This window comes from Pyrgilauda ruficollis, unplaced genomic scaffold (genome assembly GCF_017590135.1).
Source record: "Pyrgilauda ruficollis isolate IOZ18807 unplaced genomic scaffold, ASM1759013v1 scaffold2, whole genome shotgun sequence".
Lineage (NCBI taxonomy): Eukaryota > Metazoa > Chordata > Aves > Passeriformes > Passeridae > Pyrgilauda > Pyrgilauda ruficollis.
Window position 1 is genome coordinate 19,277,589 of NW_024519206.1, and position 16,692 is coordinate 19,294,280.

General features: G+C 38.4%; 1 protein-coding gene across 6 annotated transcripts in view; it reads left to right on the plus strand.

Moving 5' to 3' along the window:
- RBMS3 (RNA binding motif single stranded interacting protein 3) overlaps positions 1-16,692 on the plus strand; it is a 443,451-nt gene that overhangs the window by 367,309 nt on the left and 59,450 nt on the right. For all 6 annotated transcript variants that reach the window (XM_041466274.1, XM_041466279.1, XM_041466273.1 and 3 more), the window contains exons 9-10: positions 4,178-4,274; positions 6,823-6,873. In XM_041466274.1, the coding sequence (XP_041322208.1) occupies positions 4,178-4,274; positions 6,823-6,873 (148 nt within the window). The remainder of the gene's footprint in view (positions 1-4,177; positions 4,275-6,822; positions 6,874-16,692) is intronic.

Genomic DNA, 16,692 nt, shown 5'->3' on the forward strand with positions numbered 1-16,692 from the left:
GATTTTTCAATTTGTGGCATTAACATTGTTTCAGTAGTTTTATGCACTCATACAAGGAGCAGGATAGAGCTCTTGTACTTGCACTGTAAGGAAGCTCATTTAAAATGTTCCTGAGGCTGGAGTCCTCCTGGCCATTTGACTAGATTGCGATGTGCTTTATCAGTTTAGTGACTCATATCTGGGGGACAATTTTGTGCATTTGCTGGCCAATGGGCTCAATATTCAGATAGGTCTGTTCCAACTCCAACATCTGACTGTGTGCCTTGTTGCAACAGAAAATTGCTGCCTTGATAATGCTTGGTAATACTCTTACATTATGTGAGCCCCAGGATACTATTTATGAATCTAACTTTTTCAGTACTGCCCGCAGGCATGAGGCATGAGCAAATGGTGTTTATTGCCGTGCAAATAGGATCTTGCTCGTGTGCAGATTCTGTCTGGAAGCTTGCACATTCCCCAATAGAATGGGAACCATATGGATTTTTTTTTCCAGTTTTTGGCAGGGAAATAGTGACCAGACACTGCAGATAATGCAGTCCCCAAATGCAAAGGGAGGGTTGGTGTAGCAGAGGAGTATGTGCTTTGTCTGTTAAGCAACAGAGACTGTTGTTAAAGCACTGCCTGTGTGCCTGATGAGGTACTGGAAATTTGCTTCTTTTTAATATCGCTTAAAAATGTGTTCTTTTGAGACCCTTATAAACTCCCCTTCACGAACTTGCAGGAGCATCTTTTTGCCTACTAGTGATGAGTTTCCCCTTTGCTTATGGAATCTAGGCATGCCGAAAAGGTCTATTTTTAACACAAAGGTGACGTCCATTTTGCCTTGCCCTTGCCACCTGCATTCTTGTGCTCCTAGCATTGCAATTGCAGCTGAGGAGCAGGGACATTGTCTTGCACCTGCAGAAAAACTGCACAGACCAATGTAAGGCTGCAAACTGCATCTGCAGAAAGTGCAGCTGAGTCTTCTGGAAAGCTCTCCTTAGAGCTCACAGGTCAACTACACCACAAAGCCTACAGCTCTCATAATACCTAGTGCACCGTACTGGATACACTGTGTGCATTTTAATGCCAGGAAACTTGGAGGCATAGTTTAATATATCTAAGACAATTCAAAGGCTTTATAATTCCTACCTCTTTCTACTCCTCTTTCTGATGTAGATATTCTGGTGACTGAGAGTTCTGTATGCCCTTGAGTGAACTTAAAGCATACATCTTCCACCTCTTTTCACCTCTCCCTAAGCCTAAAGAAAAAAAAAAGAAGGCAAAGCCTAAGACAGAATATAGGAAGGTCCTCAGCTGCAAATCTTGTTGTTGTGCTGTAGGGTTTGTGCCAGAGCAGGCCACTCTTATGTTTTTGTTCCCCTTGTCTCTTATTAGGTCCCCAGCATGCCATGTATGCCAGTTACATATGAGGATATTAGCCCATTTGTATGTAAAGGGAATTTAGGGAGATGCTTCAGTGTCCCATGGGTGAGGGCATGTTGAGATCTCTTTGTCAAAGAGCCCTGCCCTGGCAGCAAATGACTCCAGCAGTGTGGTAGGTTGAGCATCCCATACCTCGGGGTGGCTCTGCTTGAGTCCAACGCCAGCAAGGACACCTCTATCCTCACCACACCACTGTTCTTCACATATGGCAGAGACATCCACATCCTTTACTATTAGATCCTTTTGGCCACAATTGGCCCTGAGGAAAGAAGACAAGCCTTTGTCTCTTGATGTAAGATATTCCTGCAAAATAATTTCTTTGCAGCCTGTTGCAGTGGCCGAGATTGTAACAATTGATTTTATTATTATTATTATTATTATTATTATTATTATTAAAATTGAAATATATGAAGTGGATTTTCCTGCATTGTCATTTGCAGCATCAGAGTTTCAGTTTCTTCCTTTCTCTTCCTTGATGCCCTTGTGCACCAATTTCCCCAATATAGCTGAATGTCCTGGTGGTATGTTTTATTTGATGCTTATTTGAGAGCATTCCAAATAGTGACAGATAAATGGTATTGGCAGGGATGTGGGAAGGGCTGTATTTTCCACATTACCATAGTACATATTCTACAGGCTTGCATACTATTCAGATAAATGCACCTCTAAGCTGAAACTGAAATGGCAAGCTGTCTGTCAAATTCTTGCCTTAGCACACATTTTCTGTAAATTTGTTAGTATTTACTGGGATTTATTGGAGAGTTTGTTCCAAAGAGTCAGCACTATTTCCAAATGGAAAGTTGTTTCTTCCCTGTACTTGTCTTTGTCCGAGTGGTTCATACGTGGTTAGGGGTATGAGCTCAGCATCAATGCTGGGTTTATGAACAGAATGAGAAAAGAATAAACAAAAAATGTGTGGTTTTCCCAAAAGATTTTTTGTTTTATATTATTTTTTAGTTTAAAAGATTTATATGTATTTCTATACATTACATATTTTACCCATAGACTAAATTCTCTCAGTCTGACATTGAGTATTTTCATTTGCTGCACACAAAATTTTTTATTGACCCACTGAGCAAGAGCATAGTCCAAGTGATTTCTGGTTAACATTAATCTGGGATTAATGTTAAGATAATAGATAATATGCAACATGCTAGTGCCGTAGATGATTCTGCCTAGTGGTATAAAACTCCCTTCTCCCTCAGTGTTGTGTGAACATAATATTTGGTATAAGCATGGGGATACAATTGCCTCTAAGTTCTCATAATAGGATATATATAAAATTGGGCAAAGGAACAATTTTAAAATAGTCTCTGTGCAAGCATTGTGAGGGCTGATAAATGGTCCTAAAATAGCATTATATTTCTATTAAACAAAAAATCACCCAGATGCCACCTGCTGCTTTTGGCATTTTAAAATCTGATTTGGAATAGAAAGAACAAATGATTGCTTCTCTGTTTCCCTCTCCCCTCCTAACTTTGAATGTTTCTGCCCAATGTTCAAAGAGAGCAGCCTGTTTTTCCAAGGCTATTGGTTGAAGTCAGTAGTTATTTGAGCCTGCATCCAGAATGAATGCATCCAGTCTGAACTAGACTGATTAGTACTAAATCTGTGATGCCAGGGCGATCAGGAAATAGAGCACTTGTTTAAACACCAGTAATGATTTTTTTTTTTTTTTTTTTTTTTTTTTTTTATAGCTCTCATGGAAAGCTGCTGTTGATTGCCTCAGAGTAGGGAGGGGAAAAACATAAAAAGAGAGGGAATGCAATTCACTTCACTGTGCAGAATCTTCTGTTACTTACTGGTGGATCCTGTATGAGAAAGATCTACATGAGGTTTAAATTGTACAAAAGAGCACTGCACATGAGTGTTTCTCTCAGAGTCCAAAATACAAGCATTTAGACAACAGTAAAACCACAAACATTCTTTTTTTAAGCAATTTTATTGTTCTGGCTTACAGTTGAAACTGCAAAAAGGTCAAATGCAAAAATCTTTACAAGCATACACATATTAACTACTAACACAATCCAGCAGTAGTGATGATATTTTTCAAGTGATAATTTTATCAATAGTCATTAACCCATAGGGAAGGAGAAAGAATATAACATTTATTACCATCAGGAAAGAGATGGTGCAGCTTCTGTTCATAGCATGCAACAGTGGAAATAAAACTTACTAAGTCTGAGATTTTCAGTGCTGCCTGGGGCATTTAGCCTCATAATTCCAGATACATTTCACCAGAAAAAGGGGGTTTTGCTCTCTGCATAGATGAATACAAAAAATTCATCCAGAGTTTTTGTAGCCACCCCTCAATAAAATAATTCAGGCATGTATATAGAATGTGTTATTCTCAGCAATGAAGCACCAGGATATGAAAACAGTACCCTGTGTAAAAATGAAATCAGTAATGTTGTCTTCAATATCGTATAAGAAATTTCCTTTCACTAGCTAGCACCCTGGAAAATCAGCTGTCTTTGCATCTCAGATAATTGCTTCTTGTATTGTGAAGTTCTATATTTGTGCTAGTTGAAGTGAAAAAAAATATGCTTTGTGTAAATATTCCTCCTCCTTTCCATTTCCAAGATCTGCTTAATGGAGCCATCACATTTTTTTATTATGGTTTTGGAAATAGATGGACATAATTACCTGGGTAGACTCTTTTTCTCTTTGCCCAGGAGGCAGTGAATTATTTAGTCAGAGCCTAAGTAGTCAAAATATTCAAAAACCTCTCGCTTTTGTTCTTTGTTTGCAGATTTTATTCCTCACCGTACAGTATTCCAACAAACCGCATGATTCCACAGACATCAATCACGCCATTCATTGCTGCTTCCCCTGTCTCTACATATCAGGTACGTCAGATATGCGCTTGTCTACTGTGTTTCCCAGTTAATGTTGTTTTGGATGTGGATGAAGGCAGAGTGTGTACCACAGAAAACTGTGAGTGCTTACACTCGAGTCACTCTTGAAACAAAGGGCTTTCTAGGAATATTCAGGTATCATTGGGTAGAGTTTTAAGTGTTTCCTGCTTTCTCTACAGCAGTAATGAAAGCCACTGCAATTCTTCATTTCAATTAGCTTCTCTGATAAACAACATTTTGCTTAATTTCCAATTGACAACACCTTTAGCTTATCATTCTTATTGAACTGTTTCCTCATTTTGGCTCCCCTTCATTAGCCAAAAGTTTTTTAAGTGTTTCCTTTTAATAATTTATGTTGACTGAATTATACTTCGACCTTTTGACCCCAGCTATATTTTTTCCAGTAACTACATCCTTTAAAAGTACTCATTCTTATCCAATAATCCCTGGCAAAGCAAATTAGTTGAGGGTAAGTGTCCTCAAATCGTTCTTTAGTCTGCTACATGCCATGTCGTTCAGAATTTCTCTTTTCAGCATATCCCCCTCAGATCTCCACTGGGAAATTATTGTCTTGTTTTGGCTTTCTGAGATGAAGTCAAAACCAGATTGTATATTTTTATTATTAGCCATTGTCGGGGAACTTATCACTGCACAGAAGCTGGTCATTGACTATACATTTTCCAATTTAAGTTATTTCTCTCCTGTGCCATCAGTGCTTTTCCAACCCTGAGTCTTATCTGAAATAAGCTACCCAAACTTTCAAAGCTGCATGGTGGGTTGTTCTTAATGTTAGTGTTGGTTTGTTTGGGCGGGGCAGGGTGCAGATGGTATGGTACTGCTTACAGGTAATTCTGAGAAGTTACTCTGCTTTAAACTTGATCTTCAAAGATAGATGATTCTTGTAATTCTCTTTGTGTTATTTTATTTGAGATGGCTATGTAGCCAAAAGTTGTTTTGATGAAGTAAATTTGGTAAATTTCAGTAAAGGCAGCACCAAAGAGTCGTCAGTGCCAGAGATATACCCTGCATTGTGTGCAGCTCACATGCAATTTTCTTGGTAGCAAAGCTGGCTTAAGAGCCATACTACTGCCCATTCAGGCCACTGAGTTCAGGCCACCCAGCCACTTACTTTCATCACAGCTCCACAGTTCACAGTGGCTCCCCTTTTCCCATTCTGATTTGAACCATTGCATCAGTTTGTGGTTTCATGCATTTGCAACAAAACCATTATTATTTTTTTTTAACCTGTATCATTTTCTTTAGATAGTTTGCAGTGTAAGCCCAAAGACATTTACCCTGGCACTATGAAAGAGCTGCAGTGGTGCAACAGTGGGAGCAATGAGCAGCAGCAAGCTGTGACAGCTCTAGTGTGTTTTAGCTCATGGGGATTCCCAGCAGAAGATGTTGTAGTAGAGGTGTGTTCACATGTGGGTGTGCTGGTTTTCGTTCTAAAGATGTTTAACTGAACTTGCTTTTCAACAAAAAATAGACTTTGATAAACATATACAAATGTTGGAGCACACTGTTATACAATTAATTCTCAGCACTTTACTCATTAACAAAATCACAGGGTGTCTGGAGAAGTGGGACCTTTTAGCTTTCTCTTTGTTGTTCCTGGTCATGCTCAGCCTGAGGTGCTGCACACCCATCTCTGGGACAGCAAGTGAGGTGTCCTCTGATGGCTCTAGCACAGCTACATCTTTTGTGTATTTGTGTGTTGTGGTGTCCAGACTGATGCAAAAGGAACTAAAATACAAAATTCTATAGCATGTGGGCCATTCACACATAGCACAAAAGGTAGTTATGGCTCAGAGATGCCACAACAAATATGCAAACACTCTATAATGTGTCTAATTCTTAGTAAAATTGTTAAAAAATTGAAATATATTACATGGCAGTTATAAGGCAGAACAACAAAGAAGGTCTTCGGTGATGCACATGGCGTTCTGGTGGGAACAGACCCCAGGATGCTCAAGCTAAGAATGTTCCTGGAGGGGCAGACTTCTTAAGCCAGCTTTGCCATGACAGCTTTCAGTGAGAATAATTTTCAAAAACTCTGAATTAGATCTGCAGTTCTTACTGGAAACAGAATAAGTCATTCTGAGATCTCTGAAAATGTTATACCTTTAAAAGTCCATACAGTTACTTTTGAAAATAAACTTTGAACATTTTCTGTCTCCTGCACTGTCGGTTGGATGACATGTTCATGATTATATTGATGGATGAAAGCAAACAATGCAAATGAAAAAATAGGACAACATGGAATATTGAAGGCTTCTTTACGAGATAAAATGTTGTGATTCATAGAAGTGGTGCAATCACTCAGACTTCTGACTTTGGTGGAAAACATTATGAAATGAAATTTGAAAGCTTTTTCCTTTGTCAATAACGTTACGAAACGTAAATTAATTTTGTGTTGAGTTATAAGACTTAAGTCTTTTATCAAAATTAGCACCTTAGTTGTAATAGAGAGAATATTTTCAAATAAATCTTTAAGTTTTAAACTTTTCTATGCTAATTAAAAGTATTTGATGTGCAGGTCCAGAGTACTTCATGGATGCCTCATCCGCCATATGTTATGCAACCAACAGTAAGTGGATACTTGGTTATATCTGGCTAAAAATGCTTCCATTGTAACCTTGCTCTGCTTGTCCAACCACATTGAAGTCTGGGTCATGAAAGAGCAGCCAGCTGCTCCCTGAGACAAGAGTCCTCTGCCATAAAGATTCTGTTTCTTTAAGGAGCACCATTTGATTTAGTGGAAAGGGGAGGATGGGTGATGTGTTATCTAATTGCATTGATTGTAAGAGAGTGACAAGTTCTGAAGTGCTGCTTCTGAAGCTGTGCTTCAGGGACTGCAAGATTACGGCATTCCTGCGTACTTTGAATTGCCAGGATCAACACGTGACCATTCCCTTACATGCTTATCCATCAGCTTTATATCAAGGATTCTCAGTGCCTCAGTAATGCCTTTCAACATAGTGGAAAAGGGTGAAGCACAGCTGTCTTAGAGAGTCTGCCAAATCTGAATCTGCTTTATGATTTGGCCAGTCAACTCTTTCCCCCTCTGCCCTGAGTAAATTGTCATCTTTATCAATTTATAACTACTTAAAGCTGCATTATGTTTCTAATCAGCATTCTTTAGAACTAGTGCAGCTCGCAGAAGAGTTTTGTTGCTCTTTACCTAAATATTAGCCATACACCAGGAGAGAACACCATACTGAATTCCACTATGCACAGATCACTTTAGTTACATTTCTAGTTTTGATGAGTTTCTCAGATATAGATCCACTTGACAGCGCCATTAATCAAAATTTAAATGCATGCTCCACATAATCATCAATACCTTGATTTATAGAAGAGGAGTTGTATTAAAATGAAGGTCTGTAGCTTAGGATTGTTTGTTACTCATATTGTTGTTCAAATATTTTGACTTCAGAGTAGTGTAACTTCTGGTGAGAGTTAGCTGTACAGCAACGTGGATATAATTACACAACATGTCTGTTTAGTTGCACAAGTCTCTCATCCCAGTTTGCAGTGCCCTTTCCACACCCCTCAGCTCTTTGGAGGCAAGTTCTTCAGTTCTCTCACAAGGAAAGGAGCATAGTGTGGGAATGACTGGGCACCCAGTTCCTGCTGCTGCTCCTCTCTGCAGACCCTGGGGGAGCTTTCTGTCTCAGTGGAGTAAAGCCATTGCTGTATTCCTTGTAGGGAGATGAAATGTGTTGAACAAATTCACAGTTAACATCAGTCTTGTATTCTAATATTTGGATTTAATAGCATACCACAAGAAGTCTTAAAGGTGTGTACATGATGAATTACGAGACTTGTGGAAGCCAAAGAAGCTCCAATTCTTGCAGAAAGAGTCCCTTTCTTAAAGAAAAACCTAAGCACTCTAGCAATCCCAGATTTTGTGTATATGTGTGTTTGAGTTTTATTTGACAATACTGAGCAAAGCATTTTTCTGCAGTACTAGGAGAGGTATTATGATAAGGTAATTGAATGTATTTACCCCTTAGTAAGGAAATGAAGAGAAAATTTGTCTCTTATAGTGAATGGCACCCTCAAAATGCTGAGTTAAATTGGTGTTCACTGTGAACCAGAGTCATGTCAAAAAAAGGAAGTGTGATTCTAGATGGGAAAGCAGAGGGATAGTGGATAAGTGGTGTGCCATTTCTGTTCCAGTCTCATTGCTGTCGTGGGTTACTTCTGTGTGTTTTCTGTAGCAATCCTAGACTCTTCACTGACAGATTTTTCCCATATGTTTCCCAAGATTATGTTCTTAAGAGGACATGAGGCATTTAGTACCAAAGAAGCATAAAAAGCAAAAAGGCAGAACGACCATTCCCCAGGTTTCATTCAGAGATGAATTCTTTATTAGAAATGTCTGAAAACTTGTCAGACTATTGCCACACAGAGAATTCAGGAGACTTCAGAATTAATGGTCTGTTTTGAAAGAAAATAAAGAATCTGTGTTCGTTTTAAATTTCTGTAGTTCCATGCCTAACTATATATAGACTCTATTCTAGGCACCTCCATAGCTAAAAAAAAAAGAAAAAAGAAAAAAAAAAAAGAAAAGATTACAAGATTACAGTAAATTTGGCAGAATTAAGGATGTGAGTTTTGGTAATCCTGTGAGCTGATGAAACTGGGAACTTTCTAATTTGCTTAGCTTTTTGCTTCTTCTTATAAGCTAGTTTTCTATGCTATTATCTAAATTGCCACCACTTTACTTCATAATATTTTATGAGGTGATTGATTGTGGCATGTGATGTCCCCCTAGACACCACTGCAGATAAATGTTACATTCCCCTTGCCCCAGGAAGGAGAACATTTTGTTAAGCCTCTATTATTCTTTGTCAATAGAGATGAACTCATACAGAAAGCACAGTTTGAATTGCTCAAACAGTGGTGGTTAATTCTTTGTTTTGATTATAAGTATCCACTAAATCATGTTACTGCATGATTAGCTTTTCATTTCCGACAGAAAGTCCTACTTGATATTTATGTGTAATTTAACATCACGTAGTGTCCCTCATGACAAAAAGACAGGCAGAGCCATGCTATAGAGGAGACAAAGGGGGTTTTTCACTCAGTGTGCTGTGCACAGACAGGCAGTGTTCTCCCAGACTGGCAGGCTTGCCGACAGGAGGGAAGAGCTGTGCTGCACAGCACAACCATCCTGTGTCTGTCTGTCCCTCCTCTGCCTGCCCGTCTCATCTCCCTTCCCACTTGCCTCCCTGTGCAGCAAATACAAAGCTCTTTCTTCAGCAATATCCCCTGCAGTAGGTTGGCCTGTCAGACATTTTTGTCCTTTTTTTCCCTTTGTATATCAATTTCAGCCACATTTTCTTGATGTGTGCATGTGTGCATTCTGTATCCATTTACTTGGCGGATTAAAAAGCCCACTGTAGTAAAAGATCATATCTCCAATTCCTTCTGTAGCTTTTTAACTGCAACCAGATAAACTTCTGACCCTAACAAACAAAAATTACATATATATTAACTCAAAACATTTGAGTATACTGGTCTCCCTTCTCAGCCTTGTTTGTCTTCTTACTTCTGTGATACCCTTAAAAACAGAAAACAAAGCTACATTTTGTAAGAAAGCAATAGTCAGAACATTTTTGTCCTAAAAGGAGAAAGACAAATGAACAGTCAAGGACTCTGCAGGTATAGAACTGATATTGTAGGACATTGCTAATCAACAACTGCAGATACAATTTTTAGAGGGGTTTTATTTTTGGTTATCAGTGATTTTTGCTTGTCTTACTTCAAGAACCATGGAAAAATAATATCACATAGGTTGAGGTAACATTGCTATTTCTGAATAAGTAGTATTGAAAATGAACTTCTGATGGCATAGTAGAGTCATACATGAAAACTTCTCACATCTTAATGCTTACACAACCTTTAGGGTTTTGGAAAGCAGTATTCCTGAATCATGTGGACATGATGAAAAATCTACCTGGAGGTTCATGTATGACTCAAGACACATTTGAAATATGCACCCTTTGTGAATTGAACCTTCACCACTTTTTCCCATATTGCTTTCACAGTGTCAAAGTAAGAATACCTAAAATTTGGCAGTTTCATTGCTTTGCCATGTGCCCTGGTCACTCTCCACAGTTTTAATGGAAGGCAAGCTCCGAAAGAGTTACAGCAGTGTGAGTTTGGATTAAAATTGGCAAAACATTTAATGCACTGATGATAGAACAGGCTCAGTTTAGTTAACTGTATCTTTCAAAGTACAGTGCTTATTCTTCCGTGTTTGAAATAAGTCTTGTTTTTCATTACTGCCTCAGGATAAGGATAGATGGATAGTGATGACAGAATCAAAACATAACTGGGATAAGAGTTATTCTGGAGACTTATAACATTTGCCATATTACTGTGTTTTTCCTGTAGTCCCTGAAGGCTGTTTGAAAGTTATGGGGATACTTTGAAAAACATGTTTACGCATCAATTCACATGTAGACAGTCTCGTTTTTACTGATAGGGACATTTGTACAAAACATTTTGATTCAAATCTTTATTACAAAAAATACATGTACTCTTCCTCTTTAAAGGCAATTTTTTTTAGTGAATCAACAGAAATGTGCTACCTTAATACTCAATGTACACACTGGTTTTACACTTATCCTCTTTTATTTCCAAGTACCACTGTGTGTGCTATCATTGGGTATGCACAGATAGATGTTCTTAACAGTCTGGAATAGTTCCTACATAATAGTTGGAGAAGGAGTATGCCAGTGGCAGCAGAAAGGTTGTAAGCAGAGCAGCATATGGAAAAATGTACCACTAGAATGATAAATATAAAGATAAATTATAATGATAAAGTATGTTGGGGAGAACTTCTGTTCTGGAAGTTTCTCAAGCCCTTACAGTCCTTCTAGAGAGGTCAATGTCTTAACAAACACCCTTATTATTTTTTTCTGTCATCCTTCCTGTGGCCCATGGCTGAATGGAATCCGTCTGTCTTTAAAAGCACCAACAAAAACATGTCTTACTTCATAAGCACTGCAAAACCCCTAGTTTGGTGAGAAGTGAGGCTGCGTAAGGGCTCCAGATTCTTTCCTCTTGATTGTTGTGCATGAGTGTAGTAGCATAAAAGGTACAAATTGTTCAACTGGAATGGATCAGTTTTCATTTTCTCACTAGCAACTCTGCTGCTTTGGATAATACCCAAAATACCACAGCAGTTTCAGTGTTTTGATTCCTACACGCTGGAACAAAGAAGTTCCTTGTGCTCCAATCCACATCCCTCTCCCAAGACTGCTTTCTCTACCTCACGTTTATTGCTCTACCTTTTTAGTAAACAGAGCCAGGAGTCTATCTTGAGTTTGCCTGTTTGAGTGTAAGAAAACAAAGTATGTCCTCTGCAGACAGTTGAGTCCTGCCTCCAAGATGAAATGTGAGAATTCAGCTAGCTGGTATGAAAAGTAAACAGGAAATAATCCTTAGAAATTGGAATCTTCAGCAAGTCTTTCAACTTTCAGCCGTGTATTTTTAAGAGGTCCTTTGAACATGAACTTACTTGAACTCTTAAGGCTAAAGTGTTTAGAGGTTGAAATAACTAACCAAATACCAATGACAAAGTTCTGCTGAGCAATTTTAATTCCAGTGTTTCCCGAGGCAGAAAATCAAGGACTGCAAATTCTATAACTCTGATAATCAAGGCAGTAATTGTCAATGTTCCTTTGGGGCAGGCACATGAGGTCAGTTCTGCCTCCCTCTCACCCAGCACCCACTCTGTACAGATGTTGTCTCAGTGCTACCTAAACAGGTTTTCCAGATGCTGGTGAGCATGTGCTTGCTGACCTCCTTTGGTGTCAGGTGTTGTTGTTCTGGGGAGAGTACCCAGGACAGAAAAGCAGTGCCTGAGTTCAACTAACTTAAACCTCTAAAAGAAAACAGGTGTAAGAGATTCAGCCAAGTTACATCTCCTTCTCAAATGTAGCAGTTTTTAAGTCTGGTTATACAATGCTTCTGGAATCATATCAAAGTATTGCTCCAGTCCTTTGTTCTGCTGTTGTAGAAATTAATACGAATGCCAGAAAAAGATATATTTAAGTTTGATTGCCAACATTTTTTGACACTCTGTTAGAGCCCCCTAGTGAAACTGAGCATTTTTTGTGATGGCAGTAAGACACACCACATGTGGATTCATTTAGAAAACACGGACAAGAGAACCACAAATGTTTCCAGTAGACAAGCCCTTGCATTTGAGGAACTTGTGGTGTGCTGTTTTATCCTAAAAAGACTTCAGAGCTCTAGTAATTTTTTTTTTCTTTCAGATGTTCTACAGATAGCATGAACACTAAATGGATAAACCATCAGTTTGTTTAAAGACATTTACATTAGTGGAAAAAAACATAAGGTCTATGTTTCATACAAATCTATAAACATAAATGGAAAATATATTTGGAAAAGGAGGCATCTGACACTAAATTTGAAAGGTTCCCTGGCATTTCTTGAAGCCAGGAAATTCTGGTTGAGGTTATGGAATATTGATTTCTTTTTAACAGAAAAGATGCAACCTTCATTGTCAAGAAAAACCTTAATACAACAGCTGTTTAAAAGCAGTTTTATCAAAAGGGACTATTTTTTAAAAAGATAGTTATTAATCAATAGACATTAGAGTACCTTCTGTGGAAGAATGTAGTGCATTTTTTAAAAAAATCAATGTCTCATTTTGTACAAAGCCTGCATTCTGCTTTCACTTTTCCCACTCCGTGTACATCACCTAAAAATATCAGCAATACTTAATTTATCTCCTATTAATATATGTAACAACTCTGTTTTCATGGAGATTTGCATTTTCATCAAGTTTTAGATTTACACAAAGTCAAAATCCTGAACACAAATCTGTAAGATTCATATGCTTTGTTTGCCATTTTGAGCAAAAATTCCTAATTTGGTGAGCACTGGTCAAGTTACTTAATTATCAGGTGGTAGATTAGTAAGTAGGCAGATTGTGATAGGATCAGGAGAGAGTGGTGGACTGTGTAAATGTATGCTATTAATGATAGGCCAAGAATTAGATGAATCAATTTGCAGGAAGTAACGGGCTCAGCAGAGTGCTGAATTTAGCTCACCATCAGGTATTTTGCCCCATGTGATGCATTCTGGTTATGCATGCGTATGTGTGCAGTGAACAGGCTGAGCCATGTGACATGTGTGTTGCAGTCCTCTCAAATTTACCCTCCATCATGAACCTTTCTCTTATTTTGTGCCTAGCATTGTCTGCTGTCTTGCAGTTGGTGCTGATGTTACCCACCTTCCGCAGAGAGCTCTCTGCTCTGCTGGCTTACAACAAATCAGACGATGTGCACGTCGTAAGCCGACCCCAGCCTGCTTGTAACGAAGGTGGTCATGTAGTGCAGTTGCCAAACATGTGAGTTCTGTGATGATGGAAGGGAAAGGCAACAATTTTTGTCTACCACAGACAGCGAAGAGCTTTGAATGTGCTCTGTGGTCTGAGAGCACAGAGGTTTCACACTAGTTGGTGGCGAGGCTGGGAATAATCTCTGGGTGCCTTTCCCATGATGGAGATGTGGTTCTCATTTCCATAGTGCAGTTAAGAATACAAGATGTTACCAGAGGACTGTTCACCCCTGGATCTCCTTTCTGCCTCCCAAACTCCATCCCTACAACTGCAGGAAATCAGCATTTCCATTTACAGAAGAAGCATTGAGCAGCTTTAGAGAAGGAAACAGGTTCTGGTGTTCTACAAACCCAGAAGAGGATTTTTGAGGAAAATCTGTGATTTACAAGTAGAGGAATGCCAGGGCAACACCCCAATGGTGATAACTCCAAAACAGGATTTAAAAAGACTGGCACAACCTGTCAAAGCTGTAAAGGTGAATTCTTGTTAGTGAAGGATCAAGTCAAGTTTTAGGCTATTGACAAGATGTCGTTTTATAAACAACTGAATAGAAAGAAAATTGTGTATGAATCAAGATGTAATCTTCAAGATTAATTAATTTCCTATTTTTTAAAACATGGTATTCATTTGAGGTATTGTCCCAGGGGCTTCAACTTGTTTTGAAAGAAAATTCCAAATGGAATTCATGCATCCTTGTTTAGCTACAAATGTATTTTATAGCTATATTTTTCCTTGCTGCAGTAACTTTTTTACCTGGGCCTGCCTTTCCTCACAGTGGCTTCAAAAAATACATGTAGGCTTAGAACACTTAGTGACAAATACTTTTTCATCTACCACTGATCAGCTTTTTGACCTTGGAGAAAAAAATCTTTATTTTAGGCTCAGTTTTGTATCTTTCTTTTTTTCTAATCCCAATTTATTTAGATTATAAAACTCATAGTGCTAAATAGTTTTTAGTAGAAGTTCATGAAAAGTCTGGTGGAACAAGGGCGTATATTGACTTATGCCTCTAAACACATCCTCAGAGTGATACTATTAGGGTTCAGGGTTTTCATGTTAATTATTAAAATAAACCTGTCCCAGCTACAAAAGGAAATATTGGATCTGCTTTTTACCAGTATAAATCAAGAGTTAACTTCACTTAAGAAAATTGAATTGCATAGGTGTGAAACAGCAAGAACTAGAAGAGAATCACGCCTGCAGCAATAAGCTGATGAAGGAGACTCTGGCACCTTCTTAATCCTTGGAACAACAACACTTCCATAAATTACCATTATGTTATGCCAAGTGTATTCAAGGACCAATTTACATAAGTAGAGGAAACTAGCTAATCTGTGTATTACTTACAACTGAATCATGATTTTTTTAGTGCAGGACTTGTGTAAAAAATTATAATAATGTACTCTAAGAACTTAGTGGCCAGTTTATAAGATTCAAAATTCCAGTATCCAGGAACCATACAGAGTCACAGAATATTCTGAGTTGGAAGAGACCCACAAGGATCATCAAGTCCAACTCTTCAGTGAATGGCCCATACAGGGATCGAAACCAAAACCTTGGCATTATTAACACCATGCTCTAACCAGCTGAGCTAATCTCAGTGGCATGTTACATAATCCCTAGCAAAACCTGATTAAATACTTTGATTTTATGCCTCTTGATAATCCTATCAGGAGGATTGTTTCAAAACACCTTTGCTCTGAGACTTAGCACTCAGTTTTTAATTTCCATCTTAAAGGTGCTCCTGTACATTTTGCCTCCGTCTGTTCTTGGTCAAACTTTTTTCCTACATTCAGTAACTGTTGTCCTTTCTCTATGTTCACCACATTAATTTATAGACAAAAATGTTACCTGCATTTTCAGTTTGGGTTAACTATGTTAACATCACTTCATTTGCAGTAATGTAAGGATTTTATACCTCTGGCTGCAACGATGACCCTTCTTTGGATCTATTCCACTTTGAATTCATTTTTCTGGGGCAGACAGTGCTCACAGGATTCAAGCCTTTTGTGCAAATAGCTTTAATACTTTCTTCTCTTCTCTGGGACAATTTTGCTCCATTGTAAAATATCTTTCTTCCCTTGTGCTCATGACTGGTAATGCCATCATTCTAAATTCACTGACATACCTAGGTTTTCTCCTTCCACGTTTCCAGCAATTGCTCCTACATGATAAAGGAAACCACGTTATCCTGACTGACTTGATGAATTTGTGCCTTGCTCTGTTTAGTCCAGTCCTTCCTGTATGGTATTCTAATTTGCCACTTCACTTGATGTGCCTTACAACTTTGCAATTTCCCCAAATATTATTCAAGGGAATTATTAAAAACATTGGATGAGAGAAATCCTGAGGGAGATTTTAGTGACTCTCCCACTGAAGTAGTATAGCTTGTTTTTTAGCACAACCTGTTATCATTTCTGCTTTAGTTAATCCTTTATCATCCCCAAACTTTAGTAATTTCTGGCTGTAGCACTGCCTGAAATACTTTATTGACCTTCAGAGAGTTTAGATCTGCTGCATGTCCTTTGTTGAGAAAATAGGTTATTTTATTTTAAAAAATGAGGTTAGCTAACTCCATCTTTGATTTATCTGTGTTCTATCTTCATTAATATCCTTTAGCCCTGGCCACTGGACCTGTGCTCATATGTTCCAGCTCTGCAATAGAGATGATCCAGTCCTGCTTCCTCAAATCACCTTGAGTTCAGTGACTTCTCTGGGTTTTTCATCTCCTTTGTCTGTATTCATTTTTCTGTCCAAATACTCATTCTTTGAGTGCTGCCTCTGCTGTCTGCTGGTTCATGTAGGAAATTGAGATAGTGTCCTTATTCTGCTGGGGCTCCTTCTGAAACACCTTAATGTGTCCCCCATCTGCCCTGCATGGGGAGCCAAGTCTGGGTTCTCTTCTTGGTTTTCACTTGTCTATGTAAGAAGCCTTTTGTTAGGTGTTTGAATATCATTTGCAAAGTCTCAGGTAGACTTATAGCGAATTTTATTTCTGGCCTCCAAATGTAGCATTTTCTT